The sequence below is a fragment of the Sesamum indicum genome, linkage group LG12, assembly GCF_026168435.1.
Source record: "Sesamum indicum cultivar Baizhima isolate 11 linkage group LG12, ASM2616843v1, whole genome shotgun sequence".
Lineage (NCBI taxonomy): Eukaryota > Viridiplantae > Streptophyta > Magnoliopsida > Lamiales > Pedaliaceae > Sesamum > Sesamum indicum.
This window is the reverse complement of record NC_142668.1, coordinates 10,053,031-10,075,248: the sequence shown is the minus strand read 5'-3', so window position 1 is coordinate 10,075,248 and position 22,218 is coordinate 10,053,031. Positions and strand designations below refer to the sequence as shown.

General features: G+C 34.7%; 3 protein-coding genes across 5 annotated transcripts; 2 read left to right on the top strand and 1 right to left on the bottom strand.

Moving 5' to 3' along the window:
- Positions 1–589: 589 nt before the first annotated feature.
- Positions 590–7,710, bottom strand: LOC105165622 (vesicle docking protein). Of its 2 annotated transcripts, none has more exons than XM_011084691.3 (8): positions 7,434–7,710; positions 7,233–7,302; positions 6,881–7,024; positions 6,174–6,323; positions 3,540–4,043; positions 1,398–2,936; positions 1,248–1,316; positions 590–986 (listed from the first exon to the last, which is right to left on the bottom strand). In XM_011084691.3, the coding sequence occupies exons 2-8, from the start codon at positions 7,278–7,280 to the stop codon at positions 858–860; spliced, it is 2,583 nt and encodes an 860-aa protein (XP_011082993.1). In that variant the 5' UTR covers positions 7,281–7,302; positions 7,434–7,710; the 3' UTR covers positions 590–857. The 2 variants fall into 2 exon arrangements, with proteins under 2 accessions (XP_011082993.1, XP_011082994.1); XM_011084692.3 differs by having other exon boundaries at positions 7,453–7,710.
- A 3,733-nt stretch (positions 7,711–11,443) lies between these two features.
- LOC105165623 (alpha/beta-Hydrolases superfamily protein) lies at positions 11,444–13,035 on the top strand. The gene has a single exon (XM_011084693.3). The coding sequence runs from the start codon at positions 11,652–11,654 to the stop codon at positions 12,858–12,860; it is 1,209 nt and encodes a 402-aa protein (XP_011082995.2). The 5' UTR covers positions 11,444–11,651; the 3' UTR covers positions 12,861–13,035.
- Positions 13,036–14,523: 1,488 nt separating this feature from the next.
- On the top strand, positions 14,524–21,764 carry LOC105165624 (pentatricopeptide (PPR) repeat protein). 2 transcript variants are annotated; one of them, XM_088876695.1, is made up of 6 exons: positions 14,525–14,690; positions 14,790–15,099; positions 15,634–15,850; positions 17,651–19,597; positions 19,752–19,873; positions 21,043–21,764. In XM_088876695.1, exons 3-4 carry the CDS (start codon positions 15,751–15,753, stop codon positions 19,477–19,479), a joined length of 1,929 nt encoding a protein of 642 aa, XP_088732821.1. In that variant the 5' UTR covers positions 14,525–14,690; positions 14,790–15,099; positions 15,634–15,750; the 3' UTR covers positions 19,480–19,597; positions 19,752–19,873; positions 21,043–21,764. The 2 variants fall into 2 exon arrangements, with proteins under 2 accessions (XP_011082996.1, XP_088732821.1); XM_011084694.3 differs by having other exon boundaries at positions 14,524–15,099.
- Positions 21,765–22,218: the final 454 nt, after the last annotated feature.

The following is a 22,218-nucleotide window of genomic DNA, read 5'->3' as shown; positions in this document are numbered from 1 at the left end:
AATAATTTTTTAAACAACAAAAAAATATTCATAATTATATCAAATTTCATGAAACTATTATAATTTACTGCATGTTATAGTAAATTATTCAACCGTCCCACCTACACTTGAGAGTTCCGCTTGAATTGGTATAACTATTAACTATTTACTATAAATTATTCAAATTGATATAAGTTCCAAGTAATTTGCGAAATTTTACTCAACTTTCACATTGGTTTGTAATGTAATTCTGAGAGTAATATTTCTCATGGATGTATAAGTTCAACCACATTCTACTCACTTTTAGGGGCTTAGAATTTCTTATTTCTCATCTGAAAGTCTAATCATCTAATCTCTAATTCTTAAAGCAAACAGCAAACAGAAATCAAGTTACACTTCTGCAACTATTTATACAAGTTTGTTATTTTTGACTCATCTTTGTCAAGCACCAAAAAAGGCAAATCCAACAAGATGAAAATGAACATAACTTCGCTTAATTCGTTAGAGGAAAGAAAGGTTAAATTACAACTTACATCTTTTAAAATTTGGCATAATTATAAATACTCCTAAAATATTTGCATAATCCACATGACATATTAGTCTGCGAAAATATTCTAAAAAATATTTAAAATTATAATTCATAATCCACAAAGGTACTTTGGTCAGTTCACCACAAAATTAAATAGATTACCTAACTCAAACTGACGGAACGAACTCGTTGTTAGACGGACGTTAAAAAAAATCAAGGGAGCATTTGCAGATCTCAAACAACGAATAAGTATTTGTAATTAGGAAGGCTACAACATCTAAGACTGCAATTCCCATATATCTCCTACCAACTCCCAACACTGCTAAGTAAAATTGATATACAGGTTTCTTTACATATGACAATAGTCACCTAGAAGCAAGTCGCGCATGTCGTCTGGGGTAAGAAAAGTTGTTCCACCAAGTATTACTTCAACGTCAGGCCTACTGCTTCCACTTAATGCTTCTTGCACTTCCCGCACCTTGCAATGCAACAAGAAAATAAGTTTCACTCTGCTAGTGGGATACTGGAGAAACAAAATTTTGATCTATTGTTGCAGAAAGACGGTAAACACCAGTTATGCTTAGTTGAAAGTATAGCATCAGTTGATAGACAGGTGCTATCCCTTTAACTTAGGAAGAGAGCAGGCATAAAAACAAGGATAATTTACAGAGGCTCGAAGTATGCATATGATCAGGCTTGACATCAGAAGAAACATAGAAGGACTAGAGTAAAAGCTTACCTCCACTCCAGCGATGCCCCCGATTACGAAAATAAGGATAACATTCTGCTCCGTAAGACTAGGTTTAGTCTGCGGGATGGCAAAAGAAAATCTTATTAATCTAAGAATCCTTATAAGAAATAAATATGTTCATGTTCAACTAAATGGTACCTGTCCAAGGCCAAATCTTCCAAACCCACTTTTGAAAAGGCGTCCTACAGTAGAGGAATGATACTCCAGCCCAGGTATGTCATGCTTGTCTAAAATACTTGTTAGAAGTTTATAGAGCAACCCTTTACTGGAATAAGGATCATCATCAGATCTACTTTCCAAGGCCAACATCCCCTCTCTCAGCGCTGCATTTCTTTTAGTGCTGGATAGTTTATGAAGGAACTTGAAAAGATTGTCCACCCTGTCTCGTAGCTCAAGCTTTAGCTGCATGTCACCATAGACTTCCTCTTTACTCGTATCTTTATCAGCATCTTCATCACCCCAATTACCCCATTGATCATCATCAAAATCCACACAGTCAGAAGGATTTTCCTTTTTTTCGTCAGATTTTGTTTTCTTTAAGTTGCTCTCAAGCTCTTCAGAAAAACCTTGGAGAAACTTTAGTTTCGAGACAGCTGGATTCTCAAGAATTGCATCCACAATAGCCTCTTTCATGAAATGCTCCTCTTGCCATGAAAATGGTCCAGCAGAACCAGATGTTGGGAAATTTTCACCAGCCAATACATACCCAATAATTGTTAGGAGCAGAGCATCTTGAAGAGTGAATAGCCCCGGTGTTTTCTCATTATTGTGCTTTTGCACTTGTGAAGCCACTAAAGCAGTCTTGTTTATGAGGTCACTAATTTGAGCAGCAAGGCTTTGGCTCGTGTCTGCAGCATTTACATGTAGAATTTTCTCAGCACTAGTAAATGCATCCCAACTAGCAGAATATAAATCGTCTAAAGCATGTAATGTGGCTGCTGCCAACTGAATTATTCCTTTGTTTCTGACTAAAGAGGACTGCCTCTTCGCCAGTGCCTTAACCAAAGACTGTAACTCCGACTTAGAAGCAAAACCAGGACGAATTCTTACTTCAGGAGATATATTCTCTCGACGTAAACTTTCTTGAAGCCATTTCTTGATAAGTATTACCCCATCTTTTGTCCTTCGGTCAAGTAGTGCTTCCAGGTAAGGTGCTCCAAGGAAATTATCTGTAGAAACAAAGGACCCATGCAGAAGTTCACCCACATTATGTTGAAAGCAACCTTCATCATTCAGTTTCTTACTGAATTTCATCAACTCATCATTTTGAGCATCTGAATTGAGAGTACTCCACCCATGCAAGAATGCTTCTATACTTTCCAAAAGCTGAAAATTACTTTTTGAATTTTCTCCAGTGATGAACTTTTCAAGTGGAATCTGTACAGAGAGAGAAGCACGTCCAAGTTTAACATGGAGCTTTTCTTGTTGGCTCTGGGAGCCTTTCATCTGGCTTAAGGATGTTATGCGTTTCCTACGAGGCAAAGATGAAAACATCCGATCCACAAGTGAGTCCCCATGACAGCATGGAGTAAGCAGATCAAGTGTACGGTCAATCAGAAGTAACCCTGCAGATCTTTTACGCCGACCAACATCATAAAGACTGGACATATCTGTCAAAAGCTTTCCTACATTTTTCGACAAATCACCCAGAGAAAATATTTCAAGTTTCAGATCCATCTGCAAGTTTTAAAGCAAACAATATAGCATCATGAAAGAGACAAATTTTAACTATTCAGCAAAGCAAGTTCCAAAAACATTGAGATTGCACCATCTCTATAATACAGACATAGATTATCTGTAATAATGAAAACATACTATAATTTACAAAACATATATAGCCAAAAAAAAATGATGGAAAAGAAAGCAAGTTTTTTTCACCGATAGAGAAAACATTTCTATGGCACAGTGGATCAGATATCCTTAGAATATTCCAAAGGTGAAGAATGAGATTATCCCATGAAATCCACATAGGCTGGTGCATATACTTTCTGGATTTCCCATCATCTGATTTTGTACATTTTCCAAGAGGCACCCTGAGTGATGAATGGTTTTTCCTGCTAAGTTAAGATTTCTTATGATTTCTTATCCTCTAGGCTTCATTTAATAGTAGGGTTTTTCTTTTACATAAGTAAAATAGAGTTCAAGCAACCACATTTCCCAGAGTCAAAAAGGTAAAATGTAAATAGTACGTACAGCAAAGTCAATCTGTAAAGACCAAATATGTCTTCGTAGAAGTGGGTTTCACACAACAAGTATCCACAGAAGACGAAGTTTTATCACCTTTAAGGCCAAATGATAGAGAAACTGAGCTGTAAGAGTTGCCCCAGGACTGAAGTCCTCAGTGTCAGCAATCTTCCCAGTACTTAATGGAGGCAAACCAGAGCTTATAGAATTCTCATGCTCAACAGATAAGCTTGCTTCAGCAACAGATCCTTCTGAAGGTAAGACGAAGACCCTGGGTGAAAAAGGGCATAAAATCAAAGGGAAGTGGTGCACTGAAACCATCAATTTTTGTCCTGCATCTTCAGAGCTGCTGATCGAGTAATCTTCCTGTGGAACTTTTGCACTTGGGATGTCATTGAATCTGGAAATATCATCTTCAATGGATGTTAGGTCTGCCCATCCTTCATCTTCCGAGGCAGTACTTTCCTTGAGCCCGTTGTTGCCAGACACATCTGTCTCACGTTTCTTAACAAGCTCTTCATAATCTTGATTGAGCAAACACTCATACTCATGAAAAGCATCTGGGCCCAAAGGAGAATCAGGATACGCTGAGTGAGCCACCTACATTAGGTGCAGTATATTTGAGTAAAGCGATTCCTTGAATATGCTATCCTAACATTTTATTTCTATATTAGCTGCAGCAGCCAGGAAAAGACAAGCAATAGCATGTGCAACGCTTATGCTGGTATCTGGGAAATTTATACAAACTTGGTAAAGGTTAGTAGATACATGTTTGGCACATAGTATGGTGGTGATTAGCAATCAGGTCTTTCTATCTATTCAAGCCATAACCACTGACCACACCTTTTCCATGTTCTGAATGTTAAAATAATCTCAATAACATGCTTGAGGTTTGCCATGACATTAATTATTAGAAGTCTTACTCTACCATTTGCATCAGCAGGCAACTACCTATCTCATTAATCAGTTCAATTAATCATCTCTAGTAATCTTACTTACAGAAAATAGGGATGAGTTCCCCGTTAAAAAATGAAAGTCAGTCGCTTCACATAGTTGACCTTTAAAAGCATATATGATACTAATAAAAGATGCTACAAATGAAATCCTATACTAACAGAAATTATTAGATAAAACCGTTTCCATTGATTGCACTGACACACAAGGATGGCAAGGAAACAGATAGTTTGCCTAGGTTCAGACACCCAACGAACTTCAAAAGAACTCTAGAATAAGACAACCTGACAACACGAGAATTGAGGACTTTTATCAGCAACTTTTACCTTTCAGGAGAAGATGCTATATGGAAGCCTCAAACAAGTAAGAGATCAAATATACAATAGTTTTAAGCTGTAGACTTAATTTTAGAGAAGTTAGTTTCTGCACTGCTGCTACATGCATCATAAGATCTCCGTCAGCTTAAAAAATTCCAGACAGTAATAGGCAGCATCATAAATCCTGGTCCTTCCGAGTAGGACAGAAAGCATCTTAACTATTCGAGATCTACCCCAAGTAATACCATGTATATCTCATAGTCAGAGGTCATGGAGGCATGTCCTAGCCCCAGTTCCTCTATAAAGGTCAAGCATCAAATCAATGGAAAGCTACAACCTTCCTCCTTGCAAACCCCCCAAAAACCCACTGGTCCCCAACTCAGCATAACCCAAACAAAAATTGAAAGAATCAATAATGTACCAGCAAACTCTTCATAAAAATACAAGTTCAAGGGAAAGAATGTCACAGAAGACATTCACCTCTAGGACAGGCATGTAAACAATAATCGATTATAACACATCAAACTCTACCGAAAGTTGCAAATTTACATGAGAAGTTTCAACAGCCCCTAACAGGCTTTTTGTTTGTTTAGGTTTGCTGCTGAATTCTTTGTAGTATATATGGTTCAACTCTAATGGTCTCATAATATAGACGGAATATTCTTCCTACTATCGTATAAGAGACCTGTGTCCAATTAATTACCATGATGAGCCTACTCTAACGGACTTCCCTCCCTTTGCTGGATTCTGGTATAACCTAACCCTCGAGTGCTTGAGAGATTCTTTAGTAGCTTCTTTCTGAAAATCAACCCCCAGCCTAATTGGAATTTGATTGTTAATTTCTACAAGTAACTTAGCTGCAAATCCAAGATACTTGAGGAAAGGAATAAGTACAGAAACAAACTTCGAGGATTACATCTATTAGCGAATCAAACAACATAAAGAATAACCAACAATTTCTCAGGATAGACTCATGCTCCAGTGAGTGCAACTTGAGGATGTATATCACATATCTGTATTCGTCAAAACATTTTAATGGGTTCAATTCAAAGAGTTAATTCTTGTTAATCTCATAACTCATTAGACAGTAATTTGATCAGCTACTTCATCCTCAGCTTCTTTTTGTTGTACGCGTTTTCCTATAATTTCACAATTCTAGTTCATCACATGCTTGTATTACTTAGGCCTTAATGTTAAAAATGAAGACGTAATAACCAAATCAGGGGAAGCAAACCATGTAACACCTAATCAGAAATTAACATCTATGCTCACATCAAAATGTTGAAACAGTGCAAGATTCAAACAGCAAAGGGAAACACACTTAATATCATCAACTATAAAGACCTTCATCCAATTAGGAGGAATATTAGCATATGAAATCTGGTGAATATAGGCATTCAAAGACTATTGATATAAAACCAAAAGATTAAAATCTCCAACAACTAAAAAAAGTTCTTACCTCTGAAATGGACGTATATATAGCACAAAGGTGAACATTTTGAAGCGTGCTCAGGCAACGTAAAATATATCGATGAGCGTCACTCAAAAGGCGTGCTGTAATGACCACAATCTTCGTCGCAGGATCAGAATTGGTATTCCAGTCAACAACCTAGAGAATTAGGGAAATTAGAAAAAAACTACAAATGATACTGGTCAAAACTATAACAAGTATAACAAGACATCAATATTACACAAGTACTTTGGCAAGTGACTAAAACCCCACCTTCCAGCTGTGTTTTGATGCGATTCTACTTATGTGATATCCTTCTATTTGCAGTCCATTATTTCAACCTATTAAGTTAGCCTTCACAGAGCTGCACCTCACTCAATGTGGATACAGCAAGTATTGGTGAATAGATAACACTATAAACTCAGAGAGACAGAGTGGTGGACTGACAGATTCATCCAAGGAAATTTAAAGGTATTCTTGCGTCATACTGCTAATAGAAACCGATCATTTGCTGATTATAACATCCCAACAGCACTGTAAGATAGGTCACTCCTTACTATCAACAGATGTTATTCCTATGTAGGTCGGCCCGAATTCCAAAAATGAAATATTATGCATCCATAAACTTCGACTCAGAACTGCAACTCCTTAAGAACAAAAATTCAAGACTATGCACAGAAGAGAACAGAACATGAACGGGTGACATGATGTCTCACCTTATCAAGGGCCGACATGTTCTCCAAGCTACAAACAGCTCGGGCCCCAAGCTCTAGAAACAAAGGGAAGGCCCCAAGAAACTGGAAACTCTCTGTACTTCCAGCATCCAAATATACAATTGCATCTTTAATGTTCTCTGATATCTGAAAGAACCAAAGAAAATGGGAAAATAGATAGTGGACACTCGGAAACCCCATAGATTTCTCTTAAAACAATTCAAAACAATCAACGGAATCCCCAAACAAACTTTTCTCCATGAATTTCAGGAAAATGTAAATAAACAACAAACGCATCAAATTTCTCACAAACTGTAGTGAAAATTCAAAAACTAAAAAGCAAGGTAGAACTTACTTGTCTGACCGAATCCAAGCAAGACTTGATCACATTAACAGTGGCCATTGTTTCCCCTCTTTTCCCTTCACTGGATCAGCGCAATGCATAATCCGTAAGTTCATGAGATTCATCCAGAACCAACGAAATCGACAAAATGAATAACCAGCACATAATTAACACAATATACCGCAGTTCAGGGGGTAAAGAAAAAAAAATTACCTGAATCAAATGGGATTACCTTGAAAGCTAGGGTTACTCTATGAATCACATCACCTTGATCGAAGTTCTCAGAGACCGGGAAATCGAATTGCAGAACCAAGAGTAGAGCAACAGCTCAGACTCGCAAAGAAGTACTGCACCGGAGCAAGAACAAGTGATTGAATATACAAACCCCTCCGATGGACTGAAGAAGCAACTTATGTTTCTTAATTTATGATTCAACCTAAGTATCATTTACTATTTGTTGATAAATCGCAGCTCAGCCGGTGAAATTTAGGCCTCATATGGATTTGTTCGTGTAGAATATTATTCTAACTTAATAGTATTTATTATTTTATTTTAATAATAATTATTGATTAAATATAATATGTGGTATTAATAATTAATATATAATTGTCAACTATTGTTATCAATAATTATAATTTATTTTATTTAATAAATAATAATTAATTATTTTTTATCTAAAAAAGCATTATAATTTATTATTTAACTAACTTGAGAATGATGATGAATGTTATTTAATTATTTAACTTTAACTGATAATACCATATTAAGGATTGTGATGTTGATAACGATAATAATATTTATAGGAATCATTTATTTTTGTAGCTGGAAAAATGTAATATTAAGTTCGCTCAAATAATACAAATAGTACATTCATCGATTTTTATTTTTTTTTGGTATTTCATATATAGAGTTGAATATATATAGAATTATTTTAAAATTTACTTCTAATATCATATTTTTTATTAATAATGTATTATATATGAATAAATAAATAATAAAAAATAGATGAGGGGATTCGTTACAAAATGTGCAATCCATCCGAACCTGAGCAGATCCAATATTTTAAACTCCAGACCGAATAATATGAGTACCACCCACCCATCCGGATTGGATTGTTGATTCGATTGTCATTCCTACCGCACACCACGGGGTAGAGTTTTTAAAAATAAAAATGTTATTTTTGTACAATATATATAATTTATATAATATTTAATATTTTTTTAAATATATACTTTTATTAATTTTAAAAAAAAAACCCAAACCCCCACCCCACTAGCTCCGGCACCGCACGCCACCACTTCCTCTGTCGACTGCGCCACCATTCTGTTCTCTTAAACATTTATTTTTACTTCCACTCATCTTATACTCCTAGTTTTCGTCCCAACCAAACATACGCTAAATTAGAACTCAGAAATAAGACATAAATCAAAATTTTAATATCTTCAACATTATAGAAAATAAAAAATATTGAATTTTAATAAAATAATATATTAACGAATTTTACCCAATTTAATTGGAATAATACTTCACTTGTGGTTCACTCGACTATATTTTTCTAATTTCTTTTTCATAATACTCGAATTACGAATCATTCCTGATATAGAATAATACTCTGTTACATTGTTTGTCAATTTGCCTATGAAAACCAACCAAAAACTATTACAAACTCGTACGATTCAATCAAATAATATTTTGCACCACAGATCATCTATCGCATCATCACAGAGAATAAGATGGTGATGTATAATTAAATATATTAACTTTTAAGGAAAATAATAATAACTATTAATTCGATCTCTTTACAAAATTAATTTATGACAAAATTATTGTATTTAAGACATGGGATGGGATTGCTTTTGGCACAACCTCACCTCACCCCACAAAATAACAAAATTAAATAAATAAAACAAAACTAAACATAACTTCAAACAAACAGACCACAGTATCATCTGATTTTCTTTGAGTTAAATACAATTTATCCCCTTATGTTAATTAAAACGTGTAAAAAGATTTCTATAAAAAAATAAAGTGCAATTTACCCTCTTCCGAAGGGAGGTAAATAACACTTTATCTTTTTAAAGGGTTTTTTTTTGCAGTTTATTATTAATATAGGGAGTAAATTGTATTTTTAACACAATTTTCTTCGGACAAAACAACAATTAATAAATGTATCTGATCCGACTTGAATTCAGCGATTCCGAGACACGATCTCGTCACAGATAGCTAACTCCTCCAAGATCAGATTTTGGGTTCCCTAAGAATAAGACAAGAACTGTGAGCTCGTCGGGCACGTCCCCGACAATGATCCTCCTTCGCCCAAGTTAGGTTGATCGAGAGAAAAGTGTGCGATCTCAAAGTTCGATCTCAATAAATGCAAAACAATTACCTTTAATGACGGCGTTTTGGGTCTATATATAGGGCTCAGCAGGGTAGCGCTGACCAGCCACGTGGTCTCATCCTACTGGCCTACGTCCATGATCAGATGGCTATAATTGTTCGGGTCTTCGAGGGCAGACGGATCCGGGTCGGGTCCTTGTGATCCAACTGATGGAAGAGGCGCGGATCCTTGCTTAAATGACTACAATGCCCTTAATGAAGGACATTTTTGGCATTTTCCTTGTATCTTCTCTTAATCACACATCAATATCCAAACAATAAGTACAAAAATTTGATAAATGCACAAACAATTCGAATCACGACGCACCTTTTAAACGTGTCCGATAACTACATAGTGTTGTTCTTGTCCGATTCATGTGGAGACAACAAGATTTTTAAACATATGTAAAGACAAGAAGATTTTAACCATTGTGGTCGGAAGAGGGCATATGAACCACTCTTTTCTTCTGTGGCAGTGCTCGTCTTCCAAATTTATTGAAATAGCCTAATTTTACACTAATAAGTGTGGTATATTTTATATATATGCACAATTTTTAAGAATAAATTAAAACAAAATATTTAAATATAAATTATATTATTTGTTTTTGTAGTTCAAAAAAGTATCTAAAAATATATATTAAGATAATAAATAAATTAAATATTTTGATTTTTTTAAAGAATACTAAAAAAATAGATGAAAGAAATTAAATAACCACAAAGATAGTTATGAAAAATCATAATAAATGGAGAAATTTTAAGATACTAATGAATAATTAATTAATTTAAAATTTTAAAAATAAATGACATACTAAAATTAAGTGACACACTGAAAAGGTACTCTCAGTTAATATATAGTATAGATTCTATTAAAACTATAAGATAGCTAATGAAAATGTATATATTTATAACTATAAATATATGTATTATGAATTTATATAAAAATTATATAAAAACCTTTCAAAATAAACTCTATATATAAATCCACCAAAGAATTTATTTATAAAGTACCACTCCAAAATTTTTTTTCGAAACCCCAACTGTTAAAATTTAATAAATAATATTAAGGTTTAACCTTCTTAAGTTATCTTAGATTTTTTTTATTATATTTCCAAAATAGATAAGTTTCAAAAAATTTAGTCATAACTTATGATTTTTTGGTAATTCTGAAAATGTATAAAAAAAAAAGAGAGACTATTTATTTTAAATTAAGCAATATGTTATATTATGTTTACAAAATTCAAAATTTTCATTATTCACACATAAGATAATTAAATTGTATTTCAATATATCAAAAATATAAAAAGTTCTTTTTCCACCTAAAAAGATGAGTTATTTGATAATTTTTACAAACTTAAGGAATTATAAAAAAAAAAAAAAAAACAAACTTAAATTTGAGACAAAAAAATTCGGCCATATTTTACTATGGATAAATTTGAGACAAAAACAAAAATTTAGAAACGCTAAAATCAATAAATATTGTAAGTAATTAAAGTGATTTCTAAATACTAACTTAAGGGACTAATTATATTATTTATCCTATTATTTAATTTTAAAATGGTCTTTAACTGCTATTTCAATTGTATTCTTTTTATTTAATTTTGTATTACATCTCATTATATACTTTACTTATAAACAACCACCCCGGTATGTAAAGAATATTATATTCACGTAAAGTCATATATTCGAATATATTTTATAAAATAAACTATAAATTTGCAATAAAACACTGATATTCGTGGAGCTAAAAGTGAATATCTCGTAACTAATAGAACTAAAAGTAAAAAAAAAATTTAAATTATTGAAAAATATTATATATATATATATATATTATAACACCATTTTATCACTGTATATATACACCACCATTCCCCCTCCCATAATCATTCTCTCAATATCCATAATTGTATGGTTCCCACTTCCCACAAAAGCACAATCATTCCCATCTTTCTTCCTCATTCTCTGCTAACTTATCGTTTTCAACAGGATTTTGATATTACACCACCCAATAACCATTTTACAGCTTGAAAAACCTCCGCAATTAACCAAGAATTAGCCATGGCGACGACAGTAGCGGAACCCACATGGGGTGAATTGCTGGGCAGCAAGAACTGGGAAGGCCTGCTTGACCCGTTAGACCTCAGTCTCCGCCGCCTCATCCTCCGCTGCGGCGACTTCTGTCAGGCCACCTATGACGCCTTCAACAACGACGAGAACTCCAAGTACGCAGGCAGCAGCCGCTACGGCAAGAAGTCCTTCTTCAGCAAAGTTATGCTCGAGTCGGCGTCCGATTACCAGGTCCAATGCTTCCTCTATGCCACCGCCAAAGTCGGCATCATCGAAGCCATCTTCTTGCACTCGCGGTCGCGCGAGGCCTGGGACAGGGAATCCAATTGGATTGGCTACATTGCTACCACCACCGACGAAGTCAGCCGGACCCTGGGCCGCCGTGAAATCTACGTCGCGTGGCGTGGGACGACGAGGGACTACGAGTGGATCGACGTGTTCGGTGCCAAGCCTGATTCTGCTAAAGAGCTGCTGCAGCCCGGCGGCGAGGACGACGACGAAGACGAGGAGAAAGTGCCCAAAGTTATGGATGGTTGGCTCAAACTCTACGTTTCCTCCGATCCCAATTCTCCTTTTACCAAATTTAGCGCGAGAAATCAGCTCCAGAAGAAGATTAAAGAACTGCTAAAACTGTACGAAAACGAAAGCCTGAGCATTACCCTGACGGGGCACAGTCTTGGCGGCTGTCTGGCAACATTATCAGCATTCGATCTCGTCGAAAACGGGGTCAATAATATCCCAGTTTCGGCTATCGTCTTCGGCAGCCCACAGGTGGGAGACAAAGTTTTCAACGAGAGAATGCGTCAGTATCCGAACCTTAAAGTTCTGCACGTGAGGAACAGAATCGATCTGATTCCACTCTACCCCAGCGAATTCTTGGGGTACAAAAACACTGGGATTCAGCTGGAGATTGATAACAGGAAATCCCCAAGTCTGAAAGACTCCAAGAATCCAAGCGACTGGCATAATCTGCAGGCGATGCTGCACGTCGTTGCCGGCTGGAACGGGCCTCACGAGGAGTTTGAGTTGAAGGTGAAAAGGAGCCTGGCCCTGGTGAACAAGTCCAGTTCAATTCTGAAAGATGAGTATCTGATTCCAGGTTCGTGGTGGGTTGAGAAGAACAAAGGGTTGGTGCGTGATGAGAACGGTGAGTGGACCTGGCCGGCGCCTGATGAGGATCAGCCTGTGCCTGAATTCTGAATTGTAGATGACGTTGTTGTGGTTAACTGCTCAGGCTTGTAAAATGGGCGTATAATATTTTATCCAAACTCATATCTAATAAATATCTGTCTGTACTTGTAATTTAGGGATAATTATATTTTCTTTCTTGAGGTTTGGCTTGAAATCATATGAAAACGTCATGTCGTTTGAAAAATTATATTTAGTACTATTAAAATTTATTTTTGAGTAATAAATAAGTCTCCCCACAAGTCAAAATATACTGAACTTGTTGATATTAACAAAAAAATTGAATGAAAATCAATATTTACCTTGAATTGATTTGTTAATAACGTTGAAGATATACGTCCTCATATGCATTAACATGTGGATATGTATAAGAGTAATTTAGTCATGAAAATATTTATTTGTAATAAATCAGAAATAAGTCAATTGGGGGTAAATATGAATTTTATCTGATTTTTTTGTTAATATCATCAAATTTGACGAATTTTGACTAACGAAACTTATTTGTTATACAAAAGGAGACCGCAGTTCTAGATACAATTTTACAAACCACAGAGTATCTACGTATATTACACCAAACCTCATGAAAAGGGAGTGTAATTATCTCTAGAATTGTAAGGTGTAAAAATAAGTTTTTATATAGAACCCTAACTCAATTATTACAAGAATAATAGGTTACGAAAATTCTTAAAGAATACGAGCCAATATTCAGTAAAATATAAACAAATTTTAAACAATATAAGAATAGTATTCTTGTAATAATTGTTAAACAATATAAAAATAACACAAGTCGGATACCTCAAAATTCTCTCAGGATCCAAACGATATCCAAAAGACAGTTCAATGCATTTGGATTGATTGATTGATTGGGACTTTAAGAAAGGATTTAGAAAAATAATTTCAGATGATCAAAAGAACTTAAAATCCATCAATACTCAACAAAACGTAGTTTAAAATTGGAATTGAAAGATTTGAAATCTTTTAAATTTAAAATTACCCCTACAAATTCAATATATTTGTTATAAAGCATTCGAAATCTATAATTTCAAAATTTTTTCAATCCAAATAATTTAGTATGTTTTGATAATTTTTTTATAAATAAATATTTAAAATAATGCATATGTTACAATTTCAGTCCATCACAACAAAAAGCATTTATATTCACTATATATTAGAATTATTAATCCATATCTCATATTTTAATTTTAGATGATATCAAAATACGGTACTTTAGTTTATATTATCTAAAAATAAGCTCAATCAACAATGGAGTATATTTTGGTATTTTTTTTTATAAATAAATATTTAATATAATGCATACGAATTTTATCGTTATAATTTCAATATCCACTAAAATAAAACTTGTGTTTAAAATTCACAATAAATTAGAATTATTAGTTATATATATTTTAGTTTTAGATGATTTTAAAATATGGTATTTTGGTTTGTATATTTAAAAAAACAAGTTTAATTGATAATTTAGTACGTTTTGATATTTTATTTTGTAAATAAATATTTGATATAATATATATAAAATTTACTATTATATCTAATATATATCCACTACACAAAAATACATTTATTATTAGTTATTTTAATCCTATATTTATTAAATAAATAAATCAATCAAATAATTCATTAAAAATAAGAACTAGAAATAAGAAAGAAAAGCTAAAAAGGTAGTAAATATGTAACGTGAGAAATTGAGAATTGCCTATTCACTATTGAGAAGTGAGAACTCTTTTTCTATCTCTGACTCTTTTCTGTGGCGCGAAGAAAAAATTGGAGGACTCCATCGGCACACCTTCGCTCGACTCCACCATTAACAGGCGATTTTGGTTTTTGGTAAATTTTTTGCACTGTAGAAGAAATTTTCTGACCAAGTTTTGTTTTCAGAGTGTTTGATGAAATGTCTGATTGAGGAGAGTATTCCTCTGATTATAGAAACCAATGGATCCTTCTGGGCAAGCGAGCCGAGCTCGGCCGAAAATCTGAGCTCCAGCTCGAGCTCCCTTATTCGAACAGCTCGAGCTCGGCGACCTCCAAAAATAGGCTCGAGCTAGCAAGCTGGAGCTCGCGAACTAGTGGAAGCCGTCCTATAGCCTTCCAAATTCCCTTATTCGCACGCCCCCACCCCCATCCTCACTCCGGCTCCGTTGAACCAAAGCCCATATATACATACACCTCTCTGTCTATACAATGCCGATCGGTCTTTCTTCAATCCCTCAACGGCCCGCTTTGATTTTTTTTATCGGTAAGACCCTCTCTGCTGCTTCAGAAAGCATACCAATAAACTATTGTTTTTCTTTGTGTTTGTGTTTGTCTGGAGTGTGTGATTCTGTGGTACTGTAGTTTGAATTGTCTGGGATAGTTTCTTTTTGCTTCTGGTTTGGATTTTTTCCGCTATTGTTTGTCAATACGTGTCTTTTTTGTGTACTGTTAATTTCAATTTTTATCAAATTGAGTTAATCTAAGGACCCCGGTTCTCCCTTTTTAACCACATTCCTTTTATCGAAGTCACACCGGAATGGTTTATACTCATATTTTGTCTGTTTTTCTTCTTTTTGGGTTTTTTCGAATTAGCAGTTTTCATGGGGCTGCATGATTATGTGTGGAATTTTATTCTTTTTTGGTATATTCTTTCTGCAATTTAACCGTGAGTCGTGTTTTATCATTTTCAACTGTTTAATAGGTCTTGCCTGTGATAGAGAAGAATTATGTAAAGTGCCAGTGTTGATACACTGATGATCAGTTTTTGTTCAACTGTGATTGTTGATTATTGCACCAGGTTTGAAGCAATTAAGCCAAAGGGCCTTCAAGAAATAGAGGACCCTTGATTGAATTCCGAATCCTAGCATTTTAGATTAATAGTTTCTTAGAGTTTATTGGTTGAGTTATCCATACCATGGCAGCTGTGCAGAAGCTTTACAACACGTGTAAAGCATCGCTTACGCCTAATGGACCCATTTCGGAAGAAGGTCTAGAAAAAGTTCGCAATCTTTTAGGTAAGAAAGGCAAAATGTTTCTTGTCCTTCTCTTTTTCTGCAGTTTTAATTATGTCTATTCTTGAAATTTATAACGAGACAAGATCTTATTTGTTTATTTGGTGATCATGTGTAGAATCTTAACAACTTGGTTTCTGTTGATAAAGTGGATATAAGTTCCTTCCTAAATAATACTTTTAAAGAGCTATGTGTTCGAATGTGAGCAATATGGTATGTTATCATTTACTGGATGAACACTTTTAAGAAACTACATGGGTAATATAAACATTTATCTCCTTTGTTTCGGATTGCTGGTTTTAGTATATGTTTAGTGAATGTAATCTATTAATTTTGGCAACGACAAATAATATTTGCCTTAAGTCATAAAGCAGCTGGTTGATTCCATGGCAACCTCATAGATCATCGTCCTTCATTCATATTTCGTAGGAAATTTTAAAGATGCCAAATTATGCATTATTAATTAGTCATTTTAAGATTGGCCCTTTATCTCTTTGTTTTACCCATATTCCCTAGCATTACTGTGTGCTCGTCGTGTAATGATATATCTACTCACCTGTTACTTTATTTTAGACAAACTATGATGATATTATGGAGGTAGAATCTAATATATGGTCTTGCCACATTGAAGATAAAACTTAAAACATGAACGAAAAATACCAAGGCATAAAAAACTAGCTAAAGCATACAATCTTATTGGATTGGGGATGACGCTTCGAGTATATACGGCTTGAGATTACTATTCGTGCCTGAATTTCAGCTTATGTTGGAGAGAATTTTCGTAAAGGCTACTCATGCTCAAGTCTTTCATGTTCAGCTTACTGCAAGGATTTCTAAGATTTCCAAATGTGAAACTATGAATATTAGAAGTTATTCGCTATTAAAAAGCAAGTGATGCGATAGGGAGTACCTGGCTAGAGAAAAATCAAGCACTTAAGAAACATATAACTTAAAATATGAGTCTTATATTAACAAAGTTATTTGGTTGGAGAATAGGTGACCCTGATATATTATGTTCATGGGTGATGCCTGATTTAATATCATAGCCCGCTTTCACATTCTATTAGTGTTTTACTCGATCATAGGTATGCTGCAGTTTGGTGTTTTTATGTATTTCTGGAAACATGGTCACAGTTGGGCTTCAATATCTTGTCATTTCTAATTGGCCGCTAGGTTTTATTGGAGCTTATATTTTGCTGATATCAGCCAGATTTAAAGGCTGAAACTTGGATTTCCAATCTGCTTGTTCCAGAAGTGCCATCCATCATCTTGTACATGCTGTAGGAGCTTGTCCTTCTCTTTAAACTGTTTTCCATCCTATTTCCATCTTATACATGTAGAATGTAATAGATGGACGTGACACATTGAAGGTAAAACATGAATGGGAAACAACAAGGCCATAAGTTAGGTAATGATCCAATCCAATGTTAATGAATTGGTGATGACTTCTTGAGTATATACTACTTTTTTGGATTAATACTTGTGCCTCAATGTCAGCTTGTGTTGGCTCAAATGTCCGTAAAGCTACTAATGCATTTTGGTTCAGCTTAGAGCAAGAGGATGTCTAAGATTTGAAATGTGAAGCACTAAATTGTAGAACTTATTGACTATCATAAAGCAAGATATGCAATTGCCAATACATGGTTACCAAAAAATCAACCACTTAAGAAACCTATATAATTTTGAATATGAACCTTATGTTAATAAAGTTGTTGTAGACAATAAGGAAGTTACTCATGTACATTAATGTTCATTAATGATGCATGATTTTTATAATGTTCAATTTCTCGCTTCTATGTTCAGACCCACTTCTCCTCTCTGATCTCCTCAAAGCATGCGTTGAACACCGGTCCCCCTCATTGGCCCAACAGCTCCATTCCATCATCATTACAAGGGATTGGTTAAAATTGAAGTTTGTATCCAACCACCTGGTTAACACTTATGCTAAATTGGGCCATGTGGAGGCCGCTCTGAAGGTGTTCGATAAAATGCCAGAAAGAAATGTCATGTCCTATAACATCTTAATTGGAGGATACATACAGAATGGCGAATTGGGTGCTGCAATCGAGGTTTTTAAGGAAATGGGTCGGAGGAATTCAGCCACATGGAATGCGGTCATCATGGGACTGATCAAGTCTGAATTTAATGAGGAGGCATTGAGATTGTTCACTAAAATGCATGTGAATGGGTTTTTACCTGATGCGTACACACTGGGGAGTGTGTTGAGAGGATGTGCAGGATTGAGGGATTTGATTAAGGGAAAACAGGTTCATGGTTATGCCATAAGATCAGGTTTGGAGATGGATTTGGTTGTTGGCAGTTCCATGGCACATATGTATATGAGGTGTGGTATTTTGCGCGAGGGTCAGAGAGTGATTCAGTCTATGCCAGTTCATAATGTTGTTGCTTGTAACACACTTATTGCTGGGCTAGTGCAGAACGGGTGCGCCATGGGTGCGTTGGATCAGTACTACATAATGAAAATTGCTGGTTTCCAGCCTGATAAAATCACTTTTGTAAGCGTTATCAGTTCGTGTTCTGAGCTATCAACTCTTGGGCAAGGCCAGCAGATTCATGCTGAGGTGATAAAAGCTGGGGCAATGTCAGTTGCTGCAGTTATTAGTTCACTAATTAGTATGTATTCACGATGTGGCTGCTTAGATGATGCTGTGAGAGTCTTTGGGGAGAGAGGAAGAGCTGAGGATGATCTTGTTTTATGGAGTTCTATGATTGCCGCGTATGGTTTTCATGGAAAAGGAGAGGAAGCAATTGAGTTATTTAACAGGATGAAGTGTGACGGACTAGAAGCCAATGAAGTCACTTTCTTAAGCTTACTCTACTCTTGCAGCCACTGTGGATTGAAAGATAAGGGGCTTGAATTTTTTGATATGATGGTAAAAAAGTATGGCTTTGAACCTCATGTCAAACACTGTACCTGCGTGGTTGATCTCCTTGGAAGAGCAGGCTGTCTGCACGAAGCAGAAGCCTTTATCAGATCCATGCCTGTCGAGCCCGATGCCATTACATGGAAAACTTTGCTATCGGCTTGTAAAATTCATAAAAATGCAGACATGGCTAAAAGAATAGTTGAGGAGATTTTAAAAATCGATCCTCAGGATTCGGCTTCTTATGTGCTCCTCTCAAATACCCAAGCCTGTGCTGAAAGATGGCAGGACGTTTCAGATGTTAGAAGAAAAATGAGGGAGAGGATGGTCAAGAAAGAACCCGGGATAAGCTGGTTTGAATTAAAAAATCAAGTTTACCATTTCGTAATGGGTGATAAATCTCATCCAAATTCGGAAGACATTGACTCATACTTGCAAGAGCTGATGGCTGAACTGAAGTCACTTGGATATGCACCTGATATAGGTGCCGTTCTGCATGATATGGATGTAGAGGAAAAGGAATACAACTTGGTACACCACAGTGAAAAATTGGCTGTTGCCTTTGCTCTGATGAACACACCAGATGGTGTTCCAATTAGGATAATGAAGAATTTGCGTGTCTGTGACGATTGTCATGTTGCTATGAAGTATATATCTGTGGTTAAAAATCGAGAAATCATCGTACGAGATTCTAGTAGGTTTCATCATTTCAAAAATGGATATTGTTCTTGTGGGGATTATTGGTGAGGTCATTAACTACTGGAGTTACTCAAGCAGTTGCCTCTAGTACTTGCCGTGTGTCCTGATTAAATCCTCTGTTCCTTCTCTTGTAACATTACGCTATAGCTAAATTCTATCACACATGGTAAGTTACACAATTTTTTTATGTTACAGCATGGTTCCAAACATTACTGACGATTTTATCATGTGATTTTTTATGTTAATTCTAGTGAAAGCTCCAAAAATTAATATTCATGGAAATTGTTTGCTTCATTTACTGTCTTTACCTTTGCCCACAGATTGCGTGAATTGAACTGGTAAGCAATGCAGATTGATCACATGGTATTTATCTGAAAGAGACGCAGAGCTCATGGCAAGGGTAGGACATACGCATGTAAAAGTTTGAAGATTAATTCTCAAGGTTAGTTATGCGTGGACCCCTTTGAAATAGCATAAAATACTTTATTTTCTCGACACTTTGAAAATTAATCTACACCTCTGAACGTGCTTAGTTTGGAAATCCAAATAGAAGTAGTAAAATTCTTATTTTTATCCTAGATATAAAAATATGAAGATACTTATATGTTTGTATTTTATGTTTTGAGATAATATTTGGAAATTTTGATCAGGAAAATCTCTATATTTAATATGGATAGAAGAAATGTATATATTGTAGGCTTTATTTCTTTCATTAGGTTCATGATTATCAAGTGTACACACAATTTGTATGTTCTTGTTAGTATATGTTGAACAGATCATGATGTAATTTCTGTATGTAACGATAGGGGGTATAAAGCTAATAGGGGTGTCTTTTTAAGGTTTTTATTATTCTTAGAGGATGTCTATAGCATTCTTACTAAGGGTGTGTTGTGATGTTTAGGAATTGTGATAAGATGAACATGTAATGTTTACAATTTTGATAAGGCGTACTTGTAAGAAAACAATATATATCCTGAATATAACGGGGAAGTGGGTCTTGGAAAATAGTATTCTGTGTTTTATCTCAGAGTAGTACATGAAATAGCTGATCTTTTGGTAAATGAAACAGTGTGATCTTCATGAGGAGCCGAATCTAACTTGTTGCCGAGAGAGCTCCAAGGATGTATTGGAGGATAATCTTTAGACGAGTAGACTAAAAATACCAAATTTTGGATTTCTTTTGATAGGAAAATATGTGGATTTTAGACTTTATTTTCATGTCTTATGTGAGGTGGTAAGATTTCAGGTCTCCTCCATCATGTCCACATAAACTGCAACCCATATTTGACCTCCTAAGCATGATCATCCATTTATACATCAAACAAAAAGATTGCTCCTTCACTTGAATTCTGTGTTCCGCTCTTATGTTGTTCATCTGTAGAAGAAATAAGACGTTCTATATCACATGTATCATTACAACAAGATTAAACCTTAATATATAGTATCCTTTATATCTTGAGCCTCAGATGTCCGCATGTGCACAGATACATCACAGCCGTAATTAAGTTTCTTTGACAAACTTCCTCCCAAGTATTTATTACTTGCCTCTTTAGCCCACTGGATAAAACTGGTGTTCATAGACTAATTGATGCTTGCCTCTATTGCTTGCAGGAGCTGAAGCCGTACCCTTCCCTCAGGGGTGGAGGTTGGGAATGCTGTTTATGAATAAGAAAGTAGTAGATCTCTACAGCTAGCGGATTGGGTCGGGTCCAAATGAGTCGAGTTCAAAATGGGTTGCGTCTGGTTAGTATAAATTATTTTATTAATTTGAATTTAAAGATTTCAAAATTTTCCACAAGTTGAAAGAAAAAAAGACAATGTTTTAAAATTATTGAAAAAGATAATTACTACTTGTGATGTAATACGACTAAATTTGTATCACATCATTTCTGTCTAATGATCATATACATAAAATTTCATTTGTTAAATCATAAAGTAATAAAATCTACTAAATATCTAACAAAATGCTACATTTTTTAAAATAATTCATAACATTTTCAATCCTTATTTTAAAGGAGCACCTAGTCGTACAACCAAATCTCTATATTTGTTGAGAAACAATTTTCTTCATCATCATCAACCAAATTCTCTATGTTGTGTGTGTACGTGGAGAAGAAGGTTGTATGTGAGAAAGAGATGTGAGATGGTGTGTAAATGAGAAAAGAGTTTGTGAGCGTGTTTGTGTGTGTGAGAGAGAGAGAGAAAGAGGGATGTGTGTAAGATAGAGATGTGAGAGTGTGTTATGCGTGTTCAATAATTGGGTTAATTGAATCAAACCAAAAGTTTATTTGATTTGAAATTTTGGTACGCCATTTTGCGTACCGAATACCGAATCGAATGTTTGGTTTGGGTTTGGTTCGGTAATAATTGAATTTATTTTGGTTCGGTTTGATTTTTTATTGAACTAACCAAAAATTAGAAAAAAATGTAATTTTAATTTATTTATTAATAATTAAATATGTATTAACTATAAAATTATTATTTTTTATTATAAATACATATATTAAGATAATTTAATATGTATATATTATTTTTTATTATATTTATATTTATTCATAATATTATATATTTACGAATACATATGTATTTTAAAATTCGATATTCAGTTCCGTTCAATTAATCGGTATAAAAAAACGAACTGAATAACTAATTTTTTTTAAAAAGAAAATAATTGAAAACCAAACTGAATTTTGGATTGGGCCGATTCCCGGTGAGTTTTGTTTCTCTGATTAAAGATTTGGTAATATGATAACTAGCAGTAAAGCAGAAAATGATGGTGTTGCCTGC

Bases quoted from the DNA above. Each gene is read 5' to 3' on its own strand.
- LOC105165622 (XM_011084691.3), bottom strand. From the start codon at position 7,280: ATGGCCACTGTTAATGTGATCAAGTCTTGCTTGGATTCGGTCAGACAA. The intron at 6,324-6,880 runs GTGAGACATCAT...CTAATTCTCTAG, and splicing joins ACATGTCGGCCCTTGATAAG to GTTGTTGACTGGAATACCAA. The intron at 2,937-3,539 runs GTGATAAAACTT...TAAAACTTGCAG, and splicing joins TCTATCATTTGGCCTTAAAG to ATGGATCTGAAACTTGAAAT.
- LOC105165623 (XM_011084693.3), top strand. From the start codon at position 11,652: ATGGCGACGACAGTAGCGGAACCCACATGGGGTGAATTGCTGGGCAGC.
- LOC105165624 (XM_011084694.3), top strand. From the start codon at position 15,751: ATGGCAGCTGTGCAGAAGCTTTACAACACGTGTAAAGCATCGCTTACG. The intron at 15,851-17,650 runs GTAAGAAAGGCA...TTCTATGTTCAG, and splicing joins AAAAGTTCGCAATCTTTTAG to ACCCACTTCTCCTCTCTGAT.